The sequence below is a fragment of the Haplochromis burtoni genome, unplaced genomic scaffold (assembly GCF_018398535.1).
Source record: "Haplochromis burtoni strain Fernald_Lab_line unplaced genomic scaffold, NCSU_Asbu1 Contig_46, whole genome shotgun sequence".
NCBI lineage: Eukaryota > Metazoa > Chordata > Actinopteri > Cichliformes > Cichlidae > Haplochromis > Haplochromis burtoni.
The window spans coordinates 219,743-243,208 of record NW_024582407.1 but is presented as its reverse complement, the minus strand read 5'-3'; the positions used below and the strand labels follow the sequence as shown (position 1 = coordinate 243,208).

At 38.4% G+C, this 23,466-nt stretch overlaps 1 protein-coding gene across 1 annotated transcript in view; it reads right to left on the bottom strand.

Moving 5' to 3' along the window:
• mrps5 (mitochondrial ribosomal protein S5) overlaps nt 1-23,466 on the bottom strand; it is a 28,903-nt gene that overhangs the window by 4,434 nt on the left and 1,003 nt on the right. Inside the window, exons 2-8 of the mRNA XM_005941285.2 lie at nt 22,634-22,786; nt 18,070-18,195; nt 17,420-17,533; nt 16,851-16,970; nt 13,793-13,827; nt 1,834-1,924; nt 1,163-1,209 (exon numbers count right to left, since the gene is read on the bottom strand). Coding sequence (XP_005941347.1) covers nt 1,163-1,209; nt 1,834-1,924; nt 13,793-13,827; nt 16,851-16,970; nt 17,420-17,533; nt 18,070-18,195; nt 22,634-22,786 — 686 coding nt within the window. The remainder of the gene's footprint in view (nt 1-1,162; nt 1,210-1,833; nt 1,925-13,792; nt 13,828-16,850; nt 16,971-17,419; nt 17,534-18,069; nt 18,196-22,633; nt 22,787-23,466) is intronic.

The following is a 23,466-nucleotide window of genomic DNA, read 5'->3' as shown; positions in this document are numbered from 1 at the left end:
GCCTACTGGTGTTGGCCAGAGGGGCCGATGGCACGAAATGGCGGCCTCGCTTCTGTCAGTCAGCCCCAGGGCAGCTGTGGCTACAACCGTAGCTTGCCTCCACTAGTGTGTGAGAGTGAATGAATAGTGGAATTGTAAAGCGCTTTGAGGGTCTCGAAAAGCGCTATATAAATGCAATCCATTATTATTATAGATATTATTCCTGGGAAGCGTAGTGGTCTGGTCAGGCAGTCTGTTACAACGTGAGAACTATGATCATATCAATGAAGAAAGGAAATGCACATTTTTGTTTTGTTGTTTATTTTTGTTTTTTAAATATAACAACATTTTATTGAGACTAGTTTAATATATGGTTGTAATCAGATCTGATATCCCTGTGTTGGTCTTGTTTCTACATCATCATAACAATCTTGGTTCCAGTATCAACCTTGCAGTGTACCTATCATGTTGCCTGAGCCTTCAGTTAAGTTTGGCCAAGTTAGCTAATGCTACAACAAAAAGCTATCACCAGCCTAACTTGATAATATATTTGTTATCTTGCAGACATTCATGAAGAAAATAACTGAATAATTTAATAAAGACATTTTTCCCCCATTTTCCTCCACTTTATAAAACTACAATATTACAACACCGTGATTGGTCAGCTCCAGTGTTGATGCTGGACCAACATCATTATGATGATGCAGGAATGACACCAGCACGGGGATATCACATAGCTACGTGCACAGGTCCACTTCACACACACAGACTGGATGCTCACTTTAAAATGATAACATCAGATTTCTGCATATACCGATGTGGATTCTGTCACACTGAGTGTTTGCCACTTGTCTGGACTGACACAATCATCACCCCCTGATGTCACTTGTATATGTTTATTCAGCGGCTTCAGAATGCGAGGTCAATCATAAATTTGAATCTTTTCATGTGTCGCTTATCCTTTTCAAAACCTTCTGGTACAAAGTCTATGATAGATGTCCAGCAGATGACGCGATAACATCTCCAAAATCTTTTGTTTAAGAGATATTTTTTTAGCCAAGACCAGTCGAAAACCTCAGTCGACAGTTATTTAACAAAACACTTGCTGGATATGTGACCTTAAGCTGTCCCAAACCTATAAACGGCATCTGAAGCTACACTGATATATGGTTTGTGGTCTTACCTTCCTCAGAGCCGTGTTCCTGTCTGCTGCTTTCCCCAAAGCAAAGCCTGGAAGGAGGAAAGAACATTGGTCTTAAAACACCTCTGAGTGCAGAGTGTTGAGTAGTCACTGATGCTTGTGAAGCTCAGTGTAACAGAAAATGTAAAATTCATCATAGTATGATTCATTAAAAATTAAACAAGATTCTCTTGAAGAAATCACAGCTTGTGATGGTTTTCCCGTGTCATTAAACTTTTTTTATGCTAATGAGCAATAACATGATGAAGTTTTTGAAAAGCAGCAGTGACACACTCTATAATAAGAGGTTAAGTGCAGGCGAGCTTCAGGAAAGTATGCAGAGTTTCGTCAGCAGTTTTCCCTTTTTTTTGCTGCTGCTTGAGGATGAAAAGTGTCAAACCCATTTCCTGCACTTCCCCATATCGGCAGAGGCTGAGGCATTTTAGAAAAGCTCAATTAAAATAACTGTCAAAATCAATTTTGGCTCTGTGTCATGTCTACAGAATTCAAAACATGTTAAATTATGTTTCTTATCTCTCTTCCTCACACTATAATACCTTGCATTTTCAATAAACGTGATTATCAGGGACAAAACGTTTAATAGATTGGATTTATCATCATAAGTTGCTTCCAGAGTTTATTCATTCATTTATTTATTTTTTAGAGATTCAAACCTGCGGCTCCGTTGCCATTTCCCACTGCGACCAAGCAGCTGATGGACCTCTTTCTGCCTTCTTTGGCTGTCATGTTGAACACACTCTTTACCTACAAAACAACAATCATAAACAAACACTATCTTGAGCTCTAGTGTAGCTATTATATCATACACACTGCAAATATAAACATAAATAAAAATGTGAGATTTTTCTGCGGACGTGCTGCAGTCAGTGTGGTTCTGCTGGCTGTGAGCTCCAGCATGCTGTGTAGCCTTCTGTAGCCCATTATGAAACAGCTGGAATGAGGATAAGCAACTCTATAACTGAAGTCCTCTGCTGGCAAACAACCCTGCAGTCTGGAAGAGAATTTCTACCTCAAGTGAAGCAGTTCTAGTACCTTAGGTGGGACAGAGGGAGCTGAGAGGCAAAGCAAATCTCATAATTTATGAGCCCATCTACCATCCCATCGTTACCTGTGAGGTCTGGGCAGTGAAAAAGGAATGAGATCACAGAAAGTCATAATTAGTTTTCCTCACATGGGCTATGGAGTGATGAGTGAGAGCAGTAATGCTGCTCCTTTGCATTAAAAGAAGTCAGCTGAATACATTTGCGCATCTAACCTCCCTAGAGAGGCTTTTTATACTGGAGGGACTGTATATCCGTTCTAGCCTGGTGCAAGTGGCCAAGGATCAGTCCAGCTGGCTATTTTGCTTAGTGTGCTGCAGCTGCAGCCACATTCTGGATAAGCAGCGGCAGATAATAATGACATAATGATATGTTACAACTGTTATTGCTCATTATAAACTCTTGCAATTACATACTGAGATTAATTTATATACTGAGATCAAATATCAGGACAACAAATCAACCAACTACTGTCATCTGTTTTTATGGCACAGATTTACTTCCAAAGCGCAAAAGATGAATGAAAACAGGCATTTGTTGTATAACTTCGGCGTAGTATCATTTGATTTCATGCATTTTGGCTTTTATGCTCAAGTCAATAACAGACAAGTTAATGAACCGACAAAAACAAATGCGTGGAGTAAAACATCTGCAGCTATAGCACCACAACAAAGCTATTAGTTGTGCATTTGTGGTCAATCCAGACCCGCATGCCTTCCCAGATTTAAGTGACTTTCATTGATCTGTTATGTAAAAAAAGCGGCAGTCATCTATCTTAGAAGCACACACATATCCTATCCACACAGGCTGATCAACTCTAGGCAATATGATTTTGAAACACCAGGGGGCAGCATAGATCCACTACAGAGGTTTGAAAGAAGAGCGGGAGGAAAAGAGGTGATGGATGAGGGGTAGAAGGCAAGGGACAGAAAGAGAACAACAACAAATGAAACTAGAATCAGATCCAGCGTGTAAGGCTGCAGTTTAGACTAGATATAAATGTAGTGACAACTCTCAAATTCAAAGAATCTAATATGTGGGGACCAAGGATTAGTGTCACCAATTCAATATCTCATCAAATGTGCGATCACGTCACAGCCTCCTATTCTGTGTCAGTTATGATGCTGAATTATGGCCTGACGAGAGCTCTTGTGGAACATTATGACGACACAGTGAAGTTGACCTTTTTCATACAAAATGTCATCACTTCATTACTTGATATTATTAGACATTGGTGTGAAATCTTGTAATAAGTGAATGTATTCGCATTATAGTCAAAAACATGGTCTGTAAGATCACACTGAACTTGACCTTTGACCACCAAAGTTTAACTGATTCTTCCTCAAGACTAAGTGACCATTTAAAAATCAAAGAACAAGAAAAAAAGATGATTAGATGGTGAAAGATCTATTTGTTGTGAATGTTCTAAAATCTGACTCAAAAAATCCTGATGAAATGCCTGAATGTGTGGAAATGAAACATCCATTTGTGTGTGTGACATCTGAAAACGGATGTGTCTGCATCTTTGTCTTAATAAGAGATGTGCAAAGTACCAACACTCAAAGAAGCCTCAAGAAGAACTACAATAAATGCACACGGAATAAATTCAGCTCAAAACCAAGAGGCACAGTGAAAAGTAATACAGAATAACCAGCGATCCCGACTAGTTCATTAAGCAAATTTAATTAAGATAATTATAGTGCTAATTAGAAAATATTTTTGGTCTAATTAGAAAATATTTTTTGTCATAGCACCTTTCACAGTATGTTTCATTAATAAAATGTTCATTTAGGATTACTCTAAATTAAAAGCTCATTTTACCACTGAACTCCACAACAAGCTGCAAAAATAGAACAACAGGTACTTTAGAGTCTAGTTTAAGACCTGGTTCCTGGAACTCTCATTTAAGCCATTTTTGGATTCAAAAGGAGGAAAATATCTGACTTATTACTAGCTAAATGCTGTACTGTGTTCACCAGCTTGTCTCTGAATATGTCCATCAAACGCTTATGGAAAGCTTTATGACTGAAAAAAGGGTCTGCTGCAGCAAAAAAAGATGCTAACATACCGAAGAGCTGCAATTTGGCACTACTGCCAAATCCACTTTCATATTGAAATCACTCAATAATTCACTGTTCATATGAAAAAACAATGACTCCTGTGGCTTTAAGCATATAATAGCTATGATGTGATTTCCAATAACAGGTATTGAGTTGGAGGGGTTTAAATATTGACTATAAGACAATTCTCATACAGACACACACAGGTCACACAACTGCTTACACACAAGGTCTATATGAAAAATCTGTGTATCTATGTACAGTATTTTGACAGTTCAATACTGGTTTAAGCATTGGCGGCACTTTGTGTTACTTTGCTGCTTATGTATGGCAGTGGTTTGTGGTGTTCATGTTGCACTTGTGTTAGTATCTGTCTTATTGATGTGGAAACACTGTGGTTATTTCTTCAACTCCACAGTTGGATATTGCTTTAAAAGTATTCCCTCAACGATACACACAAATACAGAAATACTACTGAGGTGGAAAGATAAGTGAAGAAGCGATTGTACATTCAGCAATAAAACACCCATCAAATATTTATTTATTCTCTAGTAAAGGCAGAAAATCAAATATTAAAGCTTCCTTTGCTCATTTTGTGCGAGTGTGAATGAGAGGGGAACAATAATAGTACAAAAAATGTAAAACTAAGAACGTGAATGGACAAAATTCATTCAGCTGATTTTAAACAGACAAGAAAAATGTTCAATAAAAGAGCCAACAATTAAGCACTGATGCATTTACAGTATTTCCCACCACAGCCTGAGTGTAGTATAGTAAAGTTTTCTTTTCAGGTTGGAGCCAGAACCAGAACTTCAAACCTTGTGGCTCAGAGTTAGGGCAGTCACATGCATAATAATTTGGACGTGACTGAAGTGCATTTTAAGCTTAATTCAGGTGGTTTAACTGTTATTACTGCAGTTTCAGAGACACAAAATTAAACTTGCAAATGTAATTGGAAAAAAATCCTTTGGAGCCAATGATTGCCTGAAGTCTAGAATCCATGGACATCACTAAATGCTGCGTTTCCTCCCTGCAAAGTCTCCTACTACAGCTGCCTTCATTTAATGCATGCTTGAAAGTCATTGAGGAATATCTCATTTCTTTGCCTTGAGCTTTTGGGTTGCTTTTGCTGTGTACTTTGGGTCATTATTATGCTTATGCTATCATCAATACACATGAATGCCCAGGTTCCACTTGCAGCCATGCATGCCTATGCAACAACACTGCCTACACCACATTTGACAATGATGTGGTATTCTTCAGCTCATAAGCCCATCATTCTAGTGCAAATTAATCTTGCTTTCATATGTCTTCATATGTCACAAGACTTTGTTCACCAAGAACTACAAGTTCTTTCAGCTGTTTTCTGGCAAATTGAATCTTCTTGTTATTGACTTTAAACAACTCTGGGAAATGATTCATGTCATCATGCACTTTTAGTTTTATAGCACTTGTAAGGTGTTTTGGTGTTGCTGATCTGAATAACTGAATAACTACCAAAGTTCAACACATGGAATCAACTCCAGCTCTTTCATCTGCCAGATTATGAGGGAACCAACCTCATGTGGTCAAAATACTGTTCAACTCTTCACTGACTTTCATGCCTCTCAAGAAGGTGGACTATGTACCCTGTACAAATACTTATAGACTTGGCTGTACATGATTATCATTGTGCTAGGTAAAGATCAAGGTATGATACTACATATATACATGATAATACATGTTATGTATTAGAATTTCACATAAAGATAACCACAGACAACATAAAGAAACACAAAGTGAAAAAAAAACGCAAAATGAAAACAAGCCATAATAATTATGAGCTAAAAACTGAATAAAAAACAAGCCAATCGAGTGTGAAATTGTCTGAGTATGTAAATGTATTCCATACTCCAGTGATAAGTGGCAACAAAAAAAAAAACAGTTGTTACAATACGAGTGAATGCAACTCAATCCCAAGTGAAGGACCTGCCTGGCCTGCCTCATCAAGGGGCTTCTCTCTCCCTCCCCTCATGCTCCACCTCTCTTTCTCTGAGTCTCTCCATCTCTCTCTACACCAGCAAACTGAAAGAGTGAATTTAGCTAAAGGGCATATCATGACTGGTGGGAAAAATGTATTTATGAGTCAAGCTAACGCTTTGAAATGGAAGTCTATAGGAGCCACCACATAGCACCAACTTGTTTCTGACAGAATGCATTCAAAACACCTTCAGCTGTGACTGTGAAAGGGAGGTAAAACATCACAGAAATGAAGGACATTGATCCCTGGAAATATGAATAGTACTTCCTGCCTGCTTGTATGCATTTCCTTATGTTGTTCCTATGAGCTGCGAATAGATCTTGCACTAGCGCCCTTTCATTGGACTAACCCCACACCACCTCCAAAAAACAGCTCACCTTGAGGCTTTTATCCCTGTCAGAGAGCGCAAGTGATAAAATAGTGCTGAATTCCAGCAGAGGGAACTTCAAAGTCAAGATGTGCCTTGAGCGTCGCTCGTTACGTAACATACACTTCAGTAAAGGGTTTATAATATGACTGCAGGGCCACAGAACAAGGATTGGGGTCAGAGCAGAAGCAAACACCAAAACAATGAAAAGACAACCCCAAGGACACATGCAAACACATGGATGCACAAAAACAGTGACTTAACGACACCTCCACATGCCTCACATATTTTTTGCCCTGCACTAGCCTTTACAAACCAAAGGTGCACACACATAATGCTCCAAAAAGTACATGCCGTAATAAATACATGGACATTTTTTTCTGCACAATGTGGCAGCAGGTCTTAAAGGGAGGCAGCAACATATCCTCCCTTACTGTCAAGTTTAAGTGTGTAACGAAACTTGCTCTTTATGCCAGGTGCGGACCAGATGGCGCATGAAGCGTTTCTGTAAATCAAAATCCAACAAGTTATTAACTCTCAAGTTTCAGCGTGACTTATGGCTGTTCGCAGCCAGTTTCAATTAGAAGTGTGTCTAAAAGCCTCCAGTGATGTTGAGTTCTGGGCTTTACATTTGTCATTTGAGGTGAAGATGCAGTAGTTTTGAGGAGTGTTCACAGCAGAGCAGATGGGCTGAGTTTTTCTCTGCCGGATGAGCAACAGCATGGCAGTGGGAGGATGCTTCTAACTCGCTCTCACTTCTGTTTAATCTCTTATTTTCTCAATCTGTTGCTGCACGTTTTCCTGTCTCCATCAGTCTATATGCTGCAGTACAAGGAAGGAGTTTTAACCACATGAAACCAGAAGGTACTGCATGACTACAAATGCCTTCTCTGACTTGCTCTTGCATAGAAACACCATTTTTTTTCTCGGGTATCTTGAGTAAAGATATCAACAAGTGAATAGTTAACAGCTTTTATTTGCTCAGGCATAGCTACAATTGCCATAATTAGTCATACTGGTGCATAATTTAAACTCTGCTAGATTTCTTTGTGTAATTGTGACATGTGATGTGTTGAGAGCCAGATGGCCATATCTGAAGCAAAACGCTAGATTCACAGGCCTGTTTTTTTCTAACAGTGGTGCGAAGGTAATCAGCTCTTTTACATAATGAAATAACTAATCGTGAAAAGAGAGTGCAGTCATACACTATGGTAGATGGCTATTTGAATATTATAGCACAAGTGTCAAGTTCTTCTTTGGCCCCTCTCCACTAAGTTTAATTTAAAAAAAAATCTTTCAGATATTTGTGACTGAGAAGGAGAAAAGGAAAGAGTTAAAATCCCTTTCTGGACTAATGTGTGTTCAAATGAGATGACAAACTGCTGTCTAAAGACTTAGCAAGAAAACAACATTTATAACAGTGTAGGGAACTGTGCGTTAGTCATGCAAATGACTCAGACATGCATGTTTGTGCTTGTGAGACTGAAGGGACGAAAATAGGACTAAATTACATTCAACTGTAAAAGTATTTTTTGGAAATTAAATTGATCATATAGGGCGAGTGAAAAATTTGCTTTCCTATTCATTTCCTTTCCTATTCATTTCCTTAATGTAGAACATTTTCATTTGTACTATGTATTACTCTACAACTTGGCATCATGGTTGATTCAGATACAAGCCACCATCATGAGATTAAAATGCACTTGGAGATATATTAATTGATCCAGTAACTGAAGGCAATATTTTAAATTAGATTTGATAAAAAATGTGTTCCCCAAGGATTCTTCAACATCCAACTTTTGGATGAGGTTTAATAAACTATGTGTTGCTGGGTCAACTTCAGTGAACACCGTGTTCCCAATTAAAATAATCTAACTCCTCTAAATTAACTTTTAAAATAACTCGGTGATGTATGACTGCAAGCTTTTACTTTCCAATGTAATAATACACGAAGAAATGCAAAATTATCTCATCTTCTTTATTGTCATTTCTGTGAAAATATTAAACTGTAAATGAAAATAACAGTGCTGAACTTTCACCAGCACAAATCTAATAAATACTTTGAAAGCTAGAACTGCCAAAAGGTTCATTTTGACTAATTTACATTTTAAAAATCACTCAATTTATATGAAACTCCATCATCTAACATTTCACCACTTTTTCTAAAAATGAGTTTATTTATAATGTAGTTAATCTTGGAGCACATGGGATAAAAAGGAACTGCCAACAGAGTTATATTAACCCCAACAGAAATCAATGGGAAATGCTGCACTCAACAATGTGGCAAGCTCAGTTGGCTAGCAACATGTATTGTTTACAGAGATTCGTACATGAAGGCTGCTATATAATAACCTAGAGGTAGCTAGATGTCACCAATGCTTTGGCTAATTATGACTCTGGATGTGACTAATAGAAAATATATAGTGGAGTGCAGTTAAAATAAAAAATGAATAATTATTGCACGACTGACTGAATCTCTCTGGGTATTCTGGCTTCTTCCCACAGTCCAAAGACTTACACCTAGTGGGGTTTGGTTACTGGTGATTCTAAACTGGCTGTAGGTGTGAAATTGAGCATGAATGGTTGTCTGTCTATCTGTGTTGACCCTGTGACAGGCTGGCACTCTGTCCAGGGTGTACCCCACCTCCACCCACCCTATGGTAGCAGGGACAGTCAACCACAATTCTTAATTGGATAAGTGGAAGAAAATGGGTAGAAAGATGAATGGGTCGGGTAGGTGAGGGAGTGTGTGACTGGAAACATAAAGAAGCAAGCAGGTTGCTGGCTATGTAGAGAAGCCAAACAGAGCACAGCGCAAAGAGTGGAGAACTAATCTGAGCAAATAAAGAGTGAAATGTGGTGCAGAGCAGCCAAATTGGATTGGTTTTGGAGTTGAACGTCAATGCTGAGGAAGGCTGCACACTAGGATGGGTGGTGTTGTAGATTGAACAAGGCTCTTGGATAACATAATAAACACTCACTGATCGACTTTTACAGCAATTAATTTATTTAAATGCATTTCTTATTTTATTGTGGCCAACTGTGTGGTGTATAGTAAGTTACAGGCAATGACCTGCTTCACTTTCAACAGTATACTCTCACTGGTAATTTGCCTAAAGGTTTTATCATGGATCCTTCTCTGCTTGCATCACCAGTAGTTATTATATCAGTAATTCCTTGGAGTTGCTAAATATCATTCACTTTCTATGGACTCTCTAGTTATTGTTGTTTGTTGTTCCTTTGTGGATTCTTAAACATATTTCAACTTTATGATCTGTAATGAAATAATATGAAATCACACAAAGTCTTTGTAAATCTAATAAAACCCCCAAAAGTTCTTGTTTGAAGTACTTATTTCGTAAAATCATAGTTACAGCTAGAAGACTGGTACTGTTACAGTGATTCTGGGGGTTTAGAACGTTGGTAGTTGTAGTGTTAAGAAACAAATAAACCTGCATTAGTAGCTTTTGACTTCTTTATTGTGAATTTCACTTTTGATATTAGTATGAATACATGTCTTGACAGTTCAGTGTGGTAAACAGCTCTAATCCAATTCAAAGTTCCTACAAAGTTCATCCAGCCTGCTCTTAGTTTACTTTCAACAAAACTTTCAAGGTTGTTGACTTCAGGGAGTATAAAGCAAAAAAGAAACCCTCTTCTGACACTGACAACACTCCATCTCCGTTAATGAAATCACTGAGTCTTGTCCAAGTGTGTGCTGTACTTGGAGAGAGGCCATGAACATCACTTTTGTCTGCGTCGCTCTGACTCTTCTCCATTTTTTTCAGTTAGCTCAGCTCTCCGTCATCTCTAGCTCTATTCTTCATCACACTGAGTGTGCCAGAGCCGTGTGCTTTAACTTAATGGGAATTTTTGAAGCTGTAGTTTTTAGTGTAATTGTACTGGATTAGATGATTTAGATGCATTTTGGTGCACATTTTTCATTTGATGATTCTCTGTATAGCATGTCCTCACATACGAGCACAAATTATTTTTTGACTGCTTGGGGAGGCGGATGAGTATGAAGCGGGGGGCAGCAGTGATCATTTTATCTTCATTTTTTGGAATTTTTGTAAGCCAGCCTTATTAATAAAAATTTAATTAAATTAACTGCCCAGTCTTAACATGAAAGTGGCTTTTTCAGAGCTTTTCATAAGAGCTGCAGGCTAAAATAAGGCAGGGTGGATAGACTGAACAATAGTAGTACAGTTTTCAGCAGGGAGACCAAAATAGTGTACTAAAAAGAGCCTATGAGCTGAGGGCAGCTGTACAGTCAGGGGATAATTCAGCACTGGTTTGTCACTACTTTTAGTCAACATAGGACAAAGCAACCTTTGCTTTCAAAAGACGTATTTTGACCAGTTTTTGCCTAAAAGTCTGTATGGAGCCACAAAAGATATTTGGACCTTAAAGTGAAGGCAATAAAGCCTAGTCTCCTTTCCACATTACTAACAAGCACAAATAAAACCCTTTACAACATGTAAACATTCTACAGTAGTATTATTTGATATTTAACTGGTATTTATCTAATATTTAACGTTCTAGTTTCCCTATATTAATACCACATTTTTGTTGGATTTATTATGTTACAGGACAAAAACAATGAATATGTAGGCCTACAAAAATAGCCTGCTTTGATAATAAATAAAGCACATGCAGTATCTCACTAAAGTGAGTACACCCCTCACATTTATTTAAATATTTTGTTATATATCTTTTCGTGGGAGAACAGTAAAGACATGACACATTGATATAATGTAAAGTAGTCCGTGTACAAGTCAGTGTACAGCTTGTACAACAGTGTAAATTTGCTGTCATCGTGCCTATTATGTGACTTTTGGGATTAATACATCTAAATAACTGAACTAAACAAAGCAGTTCTTATCATCCTTAATGTGGACATCTTAAACTGAAATATCAAAGTTATGGATGAATTTTGTTGCACCTATTTTTTGGCTTGCCAGGAGATCTTTATGTATTTTTACAGTCTGTAATTTGCCAGAAGCACCGCGTACTGGAAATCCAATCCAATCCAAAAGAGACAGTATGAACAGTGTGACAGGTAAAGACTCGCCTACAAAGATATAACTTAGCAGATACTGAAGGAGAGATGAGTAGATCTCTAAGTATTTCTCTTGGCATAAACATCAACTGAAATGAGCTGATACTGTCAGACAGCAAGGAGTAAGTTCATTTCAACAACCTTAAAATAACAATAAAAGGATGTGTGGAATGTATGCCTCTACATTCTATTATTAAAATAAAATGTGAAATAACAAACATACATTTTTTTAAACTTTAAAAATTTTTCACCATTACATTCAAAAGTATGTACTTATTCTTATCTACATTTAATGAGTCTTATTAATGTTACACAGCTCCAGCCTTTTGTTTGCCTTCTTCTCACCTTTCGACTTTCAAGATAACTTTCATAACTTTTCCTTCTTGTACACTTTTTCTCTTTCCCTCCTCTTCCCTCCCTCCTGCTGGATGTATTCACTAATGGCATGCCAGCATGATCGTCCTTGGGAGACGAGCCTTTTATTCCAGTAAGCCTTTTTCATTTCATTAGGCCTGGATTTATAGTGGTGCACACTTACGCTCACACTCTCGCACACACGCACAGAGGGTATATTTATAGAAGGCGATGGCACCATAAAAGCGTCCATCGGTTTCCAGGGGGAAGCCTAATGTCTGTGACACCACTTTTATTTATGCAGACAGGAGCTGTAGGGAAGACTATCAATGACACACACACACACACACACACACACACACACACACACACACACACACACACACACACACACACACTCTAATGACATGTGTGTATGGAATAGATCTGGAAACAGTCACATTTAAAAAATTAAAAATCATGTGTATATAAAATATATAACTTATATTTAAGGTATAGACAAACAGGTATTCAATGAAAATCAGATATTCCACATGTGTGCACCCCCGTCTCTGCTGCACATCTGGGTCTTCCTGCATATGTGACCTTGTAGTGTTACCCCCATTAGTTCAGTAGGGTCCATTAGCACTAATTGAATTAAGGTAAGTTCCAGGATCACTAAGACAGAATCTAAATGAACTGTCTATGCAGTGTAGCTTTATTCTGTTTCTCTTTCTTTCTCTCTCTCTCACACACACACAGCCTTCAAAATACAATTTGAATGATTAGTTCATTACCAGGCCTCTGGAGAACTTCAAGACATGTTGAGGAGGTTATTTAGCCATTTAAATCAGCTGTGTTGGATCAAGGACACATCTAAAACCTGCAGGACACCAGCCCTCGAGGCCTGGAGTTGCCCCACCCCTGCCTTATATTGACAGCATAAAAGTTACACTGCAAGACAGTTTCAGGAATACTAGAAACCTCCAATGGTCTTCGGGATTTTAAGGGTCAATTGTGATCTTAATAAACTGCATACTGTGTGAAATTCTAAAAGAAAAAAAAAAACTGCAATTATATCCACCAAACTCTTGAATGAACAGCTTTGCTTTAGGGCTAATTGTATGCTTGGTTTCATACATGAAGCAAACGTGACCTAGATATTACACTATTTGACTTCAGGGAGTGCTAAACCAGTCCAACTGCTCAAATGCTGCTGCTTAGTTCTCAAATGGAGCAACCCTTGCTCAGCAAATTTGCCCCTATCCCCATCCATGTGTACACACCACACTGGATTTTCCACTGCTTTGAAATACTTGAAAACTGTTTGCTCCCTTTGAGGCTTTCTGCAATATTTTAATGTACAGTCAGATTTATTTAGAAAATGACACATAAAACAAAATAAGCTAATAGATAGTCTGGGGGCTATCAGTACAGCTGTATTTTGTCCAGTCAGCTAATGCAGAGAGATGAAACGGTTCTTATTAACTTGGTTGGGGTAATAAACCAGCAATTAAAATGAAGTGAAACAATTAAACCGTCAAAAACGTATTCTCTTGATGAAAACTGTTAATTTGATGACAATGCTGCACAAGGGATCATCCTCATTTATTAACAATACAGCCTTTTTTACATTTTTGAAACAATTTAAACGCAACTGTTAATCAACATTGTCGAATACGTTGTAGAGTGTGTCGTTCAGTAAACAGAAAGGGACAAGAGACACTAACCTCGATGACACGTGAATCGAAATCCTCGTAGGTTTCTGTGGACAGAGGAAAGAAAGACAAAGAAAGAAAGAAGTTCAGATAACAAAGCTTTAACACGCAAATGCATTTAAGCACACACATCCGTACACACATACACTATAAACCGATTAACCAGGCGAGCGTAACAAATACCCAGAAGCCCTTGCAGCAGCGTAACGGGTCTGCACTTTTCATTGTCAGTGACCTTTGAAGGATATTACTCTCCCAAATGCACCCCGTTCACTTCTAACCAATTAACAACAAACAAAGGAGAGCTGACTCAAAGGCTCCAAGGGGAGGACACACACACGCACACCCCCCCCCACCACAGCTGGTATATTGACCCAACATCTGTAGGAGACCAAAGCTGATCAGAGAGAAGTAATCAATTTCCAGCTCCCTTCACATCACATTCACCAAACCCCGAGTGTATCCTTGGAAGCGCGAGAACAACAACGTCAGGACAGCGCGTGAAAGAAGGTGTTCGGGCATGCAGGGGGGAAGGTGTGTATGTCAAGGTGTGAGAGGGCTTGTTAGCATAGAGGCAAGTGCAAAGGGAAGAGAGATATAAAACTAAGGAGGATGTGAACCAAGCAGAATCTTGTTCCCTCATCCTTTGTGGTTTGAGGTAAACAAGCTCAACTCCAGCAAAGACTAATGTTTAAAGATATAATGAGGCTGGGAACAGGAGGCTAGCTGCTTCATCAGTGAATCAGCCGGAATTAGCCAACAGTGTTCCTCAGAGTTTCAGATGAAGAGTTGACTGGGCAGGAGCCCAACACTACGGGCTTCAGAGCAAAGATCTCTATATGCACCGGCATTTGGCCAAACAGCTGGTTACATTATCATATTAAGTTTTTACTCTAAAAATAGTTTTTGATCATTGGACTATGATGCATGACACATGTACATCGTATGGCCAGTGAAAAAGATTCATTTTCCAATGATTTTGGATTTTTTGTTAATCACTCGTGAAGCAAATAAAATCAGATGATCACAGACACAGGATAAGATACAAACTTAAGACATTCATACAAAAGATATAAATGTATTTGTTTTCCCACCTTTCATCAGCGGTTTACTTTTTGAATTATCCTGTCACTGAGTTCTTTGGTTTAAAAATCTCCACAAAATTAGTTTATTTCTATTAAATAAGAGTGCATTTATGTTTCTAGCAATACATCAACAGTCACTGTGGAATGTGTTGACCAAACTTCGCGTGAAAGATTTTAAATTACCTTTCATAAGTTTTAATTGATCATTAGTTGTCAATAATTAAAGTCTTATGGGCTCCACTGTAAAAGGGGTTGGAGATGGATTTTAAACCCACTAAATGATCAGCAAAAGCTAATTTGTTTCAAGAACAATCACAATAGGATGTTTTAAAGCTATCGGCAATTCATGACACTCATTATGCGATTTCTTTCTAGTAGGATAACTTCGAAGTCAGTACCAAGTCATCAGTACATCATAAAAATAATGTAAACGTGACAATAATCACTTTTCCTTTAGTTCAAAAAGCACCAGAGAGGCAACTGATTCGGGAGATAATGTGCAACAACAAAAACAACAGAATCCTAGGCAAAAATGTGTCAGGAGACTGACATCTGGATCTGTAAAAAGAATTAAAAATAACAAGTTTCATATACAAACTTTATACCAAGAAAATGTGATGAAAATACTGGTGCTTGTGTTAGCATTCTGAACAAGCTACATACAGTTACAGTCTGTTACATTTTGCTTCACAGAGACTTTATCCTTGTCCTAACCAATTATAAGGACCTATCATTGCTGTCATGGTCCACATGACTGTGATTTGTAGTCACATTTCTGGGAAGTGGCACATCAGGTTACAGGTTACAGCTGTGGTGTGCTGTAAATTGAGTTTTAAGGCTGTGGTTATAAGACATTCCATTCAAGGTGTGATGGACCAACAGCCCTGCATGGTTCATTGCAAAGTAACAGTGTGGTCATTTGGGTTTCTTGTACAGGAACAGGGGGGAAAAGGCAAACAGCGTGGGAGGAACGAGAGAAGCCGAGAGGGTGATGGAAAAGGAAATGGAAGAGAGAAAATAATGAATTGAGAAATGACTGGAAGAGATGAGGAATGGGAATAGGAAAAGAAATCTGGGGTAAAAAGACAAAGAGTGAACAGGAAAGCCACAGAGAGAGCAAAAAAGAGAGGGATGTCTTTCTAAATTAGGAAATTGTCCCATTTGACACTTTTGTCAAATTCTCATTTTCATCTCTAGCAGTGAGCCCCCATGCTGACCTCCTTCTGCTCTCTCTCGCTCTCTATCGCACACATACACACCCAGCATGCCTCTTATTACACTTGTATTGCTTCATCCACCTCATCTCTCTCCATCACTATAGTCATCATTATGTCTCGCTGTGTCTTTCAGTGTATATCTAAGTGAGGTGCCCCTCTGAGACCTGCTGTGTCATGATCTAGACTCTTGTTACTCCATGAGAGTGAGGTGGAGATGTCTGCACTGTGACGGTCAGCTCAAGCTGGTTGTATTTTGTTCTGCTACTTTTCTGGATTCACTAAAGACTGTTGTAAATACAACAAGAAGCAAATTGAAGGACACTGTTACCTAAACCAAGTAGGTCATGTTTTTGAAAGCATTTACGGCTCATTTTACTTGTAAACGCAGTAGTTCGAAAGGTTCTGAGAAAACTTTGTATGGGTGTAGAGCAATGAGTGGGGTCATGTTAAAAATCCATTAAAATTTGGCTTGCATCCACCACGGTCTACAACTTAATGATTTAGAGTTGAAAATTGACAAAAAGCCTTGAAACTATACCTACATAATTAACTACAGTACTGTGGGACGATTTCAAATATCATTGACCTCTGACCTCTCCTTTGCTGTCAACAGATTGACCTGAGAGTCAAAGTGATAAATAGCTCTATATAGCATTATTAAGATGACAAAAGGTTTTCCGGTTGAAATACTTTTTGAGCATAGTTGATTAATTTTAACAGTGTAACGGTATAACAGCAAGACTTTGTGAGCATTTGGGTATGATTTACCTCCATTGGGTCCAGGGTCAGGCGGCCCCAGGCTGATGCCCCCCCAGGAGTTTCCTGTCCAACCTCTCTCCCTCTTCACCTTCATCTTCCTCCTTCTCTCCCACTCATCCCTCTGACGCACTGCAGAAAAACACAACAGACGAATTTTTGCAGAGGTCACAGCTGACTACAAGGAGCACAACACGATAAACATCAAAGGTGCTATCTGTCAATGTCAAATTAACTGTGTAATTACTATTAACAAATGAGATCACAGTGGAGACAAATTAGCGGCTTCTATGTCCCAACAGTGGTGCTTCTGTTTTTCAAGATTAAGACCTCATTTACCCCCACCGCTCCTTCTTGGTGGCTCGTGAAAAGTTAATTTATTTTTCCAGAAAAATGATTTTTCTTTGGCTTTTCTAATGCTCAGAAGTGGAATATAAGCTGACAACTGATGGACAGCTGTGATATTGGATAACATAGCTGGCAAAATGTCAGTGCATTCATAAAGTTGCACAGCTTTGTGATCATTTTGTGCTTCTGCGCAGATAACGGTGACATGCGATGGGATATTTGTGTGTCTTCACCTAGTTCAGCTTGAACCTCCTGCTGCTCAGCTTCGCCTCTTCGACTCATGCTCTGCAAAGCGCCATCCTTCAACACTGGACTGTTGAGTCCAGGCCACAGAAAACCGCCACGACCTGGAGGTTAAAAAGAGAAAAAAGGAAATCAATTACAGGAATAAAGAATGAGAGGAAGAGAAATTAGTACTAATTATTTTGCAAACATTTGTATTTGTATTTTCTTTGTATATAAGGATCTAAGGCCATGATACTTGCAGTGTGTGGATGCAAACAGCTGTTGACAGCTGTGGACACCGAGTGAAAATAGTTGTTCCCATTATCTTCCATACCTGAGAGAGCTCTGTGGGATTCCAAAATGATGGATGCTCTCTTGCAGAGCATTAATAATTTAACACTAAGTAATGAATATTCTAGTTTGTCATCCTCATCAGCTGCTTCTTAGCTTCAGCGTGAGTGTCAGTGTGTGATTGGCAGCGCTCGTGTTAACAGCTGAGCAGGAGAAATTTATGCACTTCAGAACAAAGGAAATCATTTAGACAATTCAATTGTATTATTTAAAGAGAAAATTATAGGAATTAGATTTTCTGTGTTTTACCAGCTTTACTCTTCTGTCAAGAAGTGAATTAAAGAAAGGCACGCAGTGGAAGTCTCACCCTCTCCAATGGTCTGTCCTCGGTTCAGATCTCTCCTTAGTTTGCGTTTGGTACGCTTCCCTCGACCCTTTCTTGCTCCAGCACCGGACTCAGCCAACACACCTCTCCATAGCTCTTCAGCCGTTACTGTAAACACACACACTCACAGTTAAACACACACACATTAAACAAAAATGGTCATACCATGTTTGAGAATAAAGGTTATCTATGGTTGTGGATGGTTATTGAGTTATGAAGCGGTGAAGAAGCGGTTTCACAGTCCAAGCCACACCTCTTGTCACATCCGTCTTTTTATGACTAACATGGTGGTGAAAATCTAGAGACTTCAGAAACCAATGGTTAAAGTCCTGGTAGTTACAACCATCTTTCAGACTGTCTGTGATTTTACCTTTGTTTAGTTCTTATCACTCTTATCAAGGTCTTTTCTCAACATCTTTTATGGTTCACATATTTAAAAGTTTTATTTTTCTTACATGAAAATGTAAAAAAGGCTTTAAATGTTTGTTTTCTACAGATTAGCTGTATGAAACTAGCCTTTTTCTCCAAATGCATTAAAGGTTTTAGAATTTCACTGTCAGTAAATTACAGATTTGTTTTTCTGATTACTTGAGACCTAAAACAATTCATACACGAAAGATAAAACTAAATGATTAGTATCTGACAGCTGATAAATCACTTAAATGACTTTTGATTAAAAAATGAAAATATTAAATACGTTTTCAAATGTGAGAATTCACTGCTTTTCTTGGTCTCACATTGGGGTAAATTTGTATTTGGGGCTTCCTGTAATTGTTGGACAGACAAAACAAGACGATAGTTATTTTCAGCACCTCACTGAGTGAGCTAAAACCAGAGGACTGTTAGCAGTGACAACAATTTGAAACAGATTAAAATATAAGACACACCTGAAACAGTCTTATTAAAACAAGTGTCTCTTCTGCTAGCAGGAAAAATGCTGCCAGCAGAGTAGATTTAACTACTCATCTGCCACACCTTCACCTTGACTTTCGCTCAACTCACCAAGTCAAAACACTTAAGAGTCAAAAGATCATAAACATATCAGAATTTGGGTCCGTCCTTTCAGAGCTGACAAATAAAAATTTTAAACAGTAATCTCACAATGTAAGATCTAACTAATGTAATGTGAGAATGCTTGGAGCCTTGCCCCTTTAAAAGCCACAAATAAGGATGTCCAGTAAGTGACATAAGGGAGATCCAGGGACCGTAACTAAAAGCCAATAAATTTGCAGTGGCTATACAGCAATCACTGTAAAGTGGTAATTCATCACCAAAGGCCCAAGTAAGGATCTGCAGTACATCCACTGATTCAGACATATCTGAAAATCAGTAAGCAACATGCACAATAAAAAGTGAAATAGCCCAATTAAATATTTATAAGCGAATACTTAAAGAGTCTTCCTGGAGAAATACAAGCCAGGGACAGAGTCAATGTAACGCGACAGGCTGTTTGACAGTGTGTTTTTCATGTAATCACAATTCAAACTGAAAGTGTGACGTGTTGACAGGCACAACATTTTCTTAATTACACGAGAAATGCTGAGGCATTGACTGTAAATGATTAAGACTGAAAAAAGGAGTAGTTATGAAGCGGGTGATGAAGCATGGCAGAGAAAGCAGGAGATAAAAAGAGATGTTTTGACAGCTTCATATATGCCCACTTCAAACACTCTCATCAGTCCTGACATGAATTCCAAACAAGCTCTGCTAACGTGCATTTACCAGTGAGAACATCCCTTTGAACATGGCCAGATGAATCCGGACACTATAATAATATGCACCCATTTAGAGCAGGGCGATATGACCAAAAATATTTATCACGATATACATTTGAAAATTTGCGATAACGATATAACTGACGATGTAATTGACACTAGAAAAAATTAGAGATGGCACGATACCACTTTTTTATGTCCGATACCGATATCATAAATTTGGATATCTGCCGATACCGATATGAATCCGATATAGTGTTTTTTAATCAACAAAATTGTTTTTTTAGATATCTTGCTGCATTTTGTATAAGTTCATACTCAAGTTTAAAACAACAACTACACTAAAGCTATTCTGTTATACCTGTATGCAAAAAAAATATTTCATAGTTCAGCAATACTGATCAATCTAATAAACTTAAACCTACACCATCCTCCCTATTCTGGTATTTTAAAGAGTACTTAGCGTAAATATTAAGCAACCTAACTAATAGGGTTACAACTCCCAGCAACAACAAAAATAAATAAATAAAAAATAGGGAACCACCCCTCACGCTCCACCTCATGATGCTTAATCGACGTAATCAACCTTAATTTGATGCAGTGGGAAAAAAATGCACAGAAATCAATTATTTTTCAAGAAATATTAAATAGATTCAACATCTTTCTTCAACAAAATTGCAGACTGCACAGATGGTACCTTCCCAGAGGAAAAAGTACTATAGCTTACTAGGGTATATTAGACTTAATAGTTACTATATACAGTAATTGACTTCTATTCATTTTACATCAAATTAAAACTTTGGGTGTCAGATAATTATTTATTAAAAGCTAGACATTTTAAATGAGAATAAGAAAGAAAAGTATGTCTTTGTGCCCCCTTTTCCCTGTTAATGCCCTATCGGCCCCCCTGGCTAAACTTTGCTAGATCCGCCCCTGCACAGTTACCAGCCGTCAGCTACGTAGAAAAAGATCCTGGTGTAGAAAGTAATATTAAATAAATTCTAACAACAGCTTATCAAGCTTAAACGTGCTGCTGTTGTTCAGCCGCTGGTTTCCTCTTTCTGGTGCAAAGTGGGCCAAAAACAAACAAGAGAGACGGACTCGCGACAGAAAAGCCGATCAGCTGATCATTAAGCAGTTTCATGATTGAAGTAGCAGCAAGAAGAGGCAGTCGCTCCATATATCGCTTGTTAAGCTTAACGCAGGAATGCTTTACAAACATTCAGAGATGGACTTACACACTTGCTTTACTTCTCTCGGGGATAACTTTGTCGGAGATGAAATGCCGGGTTGCTAGCGAAGCTCCAAATGCTATCCAGACCACCGACAGGTCCCGCATGCCACAGCCGCTCTATCACGTGATGCATACTGCTCCGACGTGCTAACGTTCTGAGGGAGTTACGGCGTGTTGCAAGTTTTGTGAGGTGCTTTCGTGATATTTAATGGATCGGATTACATTTTTTATTTTTCTCCTGATATCCGATCCAGTAATTTAGGTCAGTATCGGACCGATACCGATACGTAATATCGGATCGGTCCATCTCTAGACAAAATACTTTACAACTCCACAACTTTATTAGTGCAAAAAAACCCATCAATGTATTTTCACTTAAACAAGCAGCTGTTTTTTTATGTGCATTAAAGTTATATAAAAATGTAACAGTGCAAATGCAAATTCCTTGCTGACAGTTTAACCAAAAGGCATTTCCAGTGGAAACTGGCCGACATATCCTCAGCATAACCATGTATAATATCCACAAAACTGAAAAAGAGGTTATACACACGCAATACGGTAATATTATGTTGAAGCACAGTACGTATCACTCCGCAAGGCTCCTGCCTAATATAGCTGTAATGCTCCGACAATCCATCAAGTGGTGCGGGTTCGTAGCTTAGCAAAGTCGTACTAAAACATTTGACAGATTTTCGAGCGCCGTGTACCACATGAAATCGTTTCGAGGTCAGTAAACAAAACCAGAATTAATATATAAGGCACACGAGATTATAAGGGGCACTGTAGATTTTCAAAAAAAATCAAAGGATTGGAAAATACGGCACACTTAAAATCAAACAACACGGTAATAACGATGGTCCGCTAGCATGCTCTACCAAAAATAGTGCTTTGTTGTGTATCTGACGGACGAAAGCTAAACCAGTTCCACACCACTGAAGCTGCAGCATTTTTACAAACCAATTCTGGTTCATCCGTTTCATTTAACGATCTGCGTTCGCCCTTGTCATTCTCCGTCACCGCCATGCCTTTTTCGCCATGTGCGTATGAAAACAAAGGCACTGCGCATGCGCGTTTTACCCATATTCTATCACGATATTTCATTTTCTTGTCGTTGCCCAACATTATACTGGTATTACCGTGAACGGTATGATATGGCCCAGCCCTACACCCATTAACATTTGGTTTCAAGAAATCACCAGGCTTTAAGCAAAGCCTGAAGAACGTCACTGCTGAGATTTTCTCCCATTCAGACTGACCATGAGTAAGTGTTAATAATGTTAATATGTTCCACTGATCCAATTAATTCATAACACTTAAGGAAAATACATTTTATGAACTGTTGTGTTTTTCATTTTTGTTGTTTTGGGATTTGTTATACTTGTGCTTTGCTACTGTTTTCATTTTTGAAATGGAGTAGTTGATAAGTTTTGAAACTCAGGGCCATCCCTGTTATAACCCGTGTTATATAAGGAGACAACTTAAAACATTCTAAACAGCTATGCTTTTGCAAGTCATGCTATGGTGTACTTTTAATATTATAGTGGGAGGATGATGGCTGGAGAGAAGAGTTTTCAAAATCATAATTTCATAAACTTACGCTTGTTGAAGAAGCTGCCGTGTCTTGTTTGCTGCCATGTTGTTGGAGGGAGCGGTGAAAGTGCAGAGTGTCTTTGCAGAGACGCAGCTGAGGCTCGACTTGCCAACAGAGATGCCTGTACAACTCCTCCTACAGCACGGAGAGATGCTGCACCTGTAGACCAAAGACACCAAAGAAAAGGCAGATCTTATTAAAACTGCATTACTTGCATGATTACAACATGCAAAGATAAAGTCATGAAAGTATGTCCACTCAAGTCAACAGCTGGGCTAATAACCAAAGAGAATACGTTAAATGAGGATATATAAACCACCAAGTTGTTGTAGAATTTCACTAGGTACATTTTCACATGATATAAAAAAGATGATGCTAAGGGTTTACTTCCCTAGCATACACAGCAAAGTCACAAGTCCAGGCATATCTTAGATCATCAGCCTCCACAATTTTTTAGTAAAAAGGGAGCTACTTCAGCAAAACACAATACTTTACAAACATACGAGACAACTGTTCCTGCTGAAAGTGAAAACAGCAGACATGTTCTGCCACTCGTGGCAAAAGCGGACCATTGAGCACAATCAGGTTATGAAGGCACACAACAAATACTCAATACTCAACTCAAGCATCTTTGGAGCACTTGCTAGTTAAATGCCATATAACAGTAAGAGCAAAAGGTGTAACCGATGCAGTTGCACGGTGGAAAAGGTGAACTGTAAGCAGATGGTTAAAAAGAAAAAAAATAAATTTTTTTTCAGTTTTTATATGTGACAATACTGTGCAGACTCCTGAAGAGCTACAAGGTGAAGTTACTTTGGTTATTGTTAAGCAGTTACACT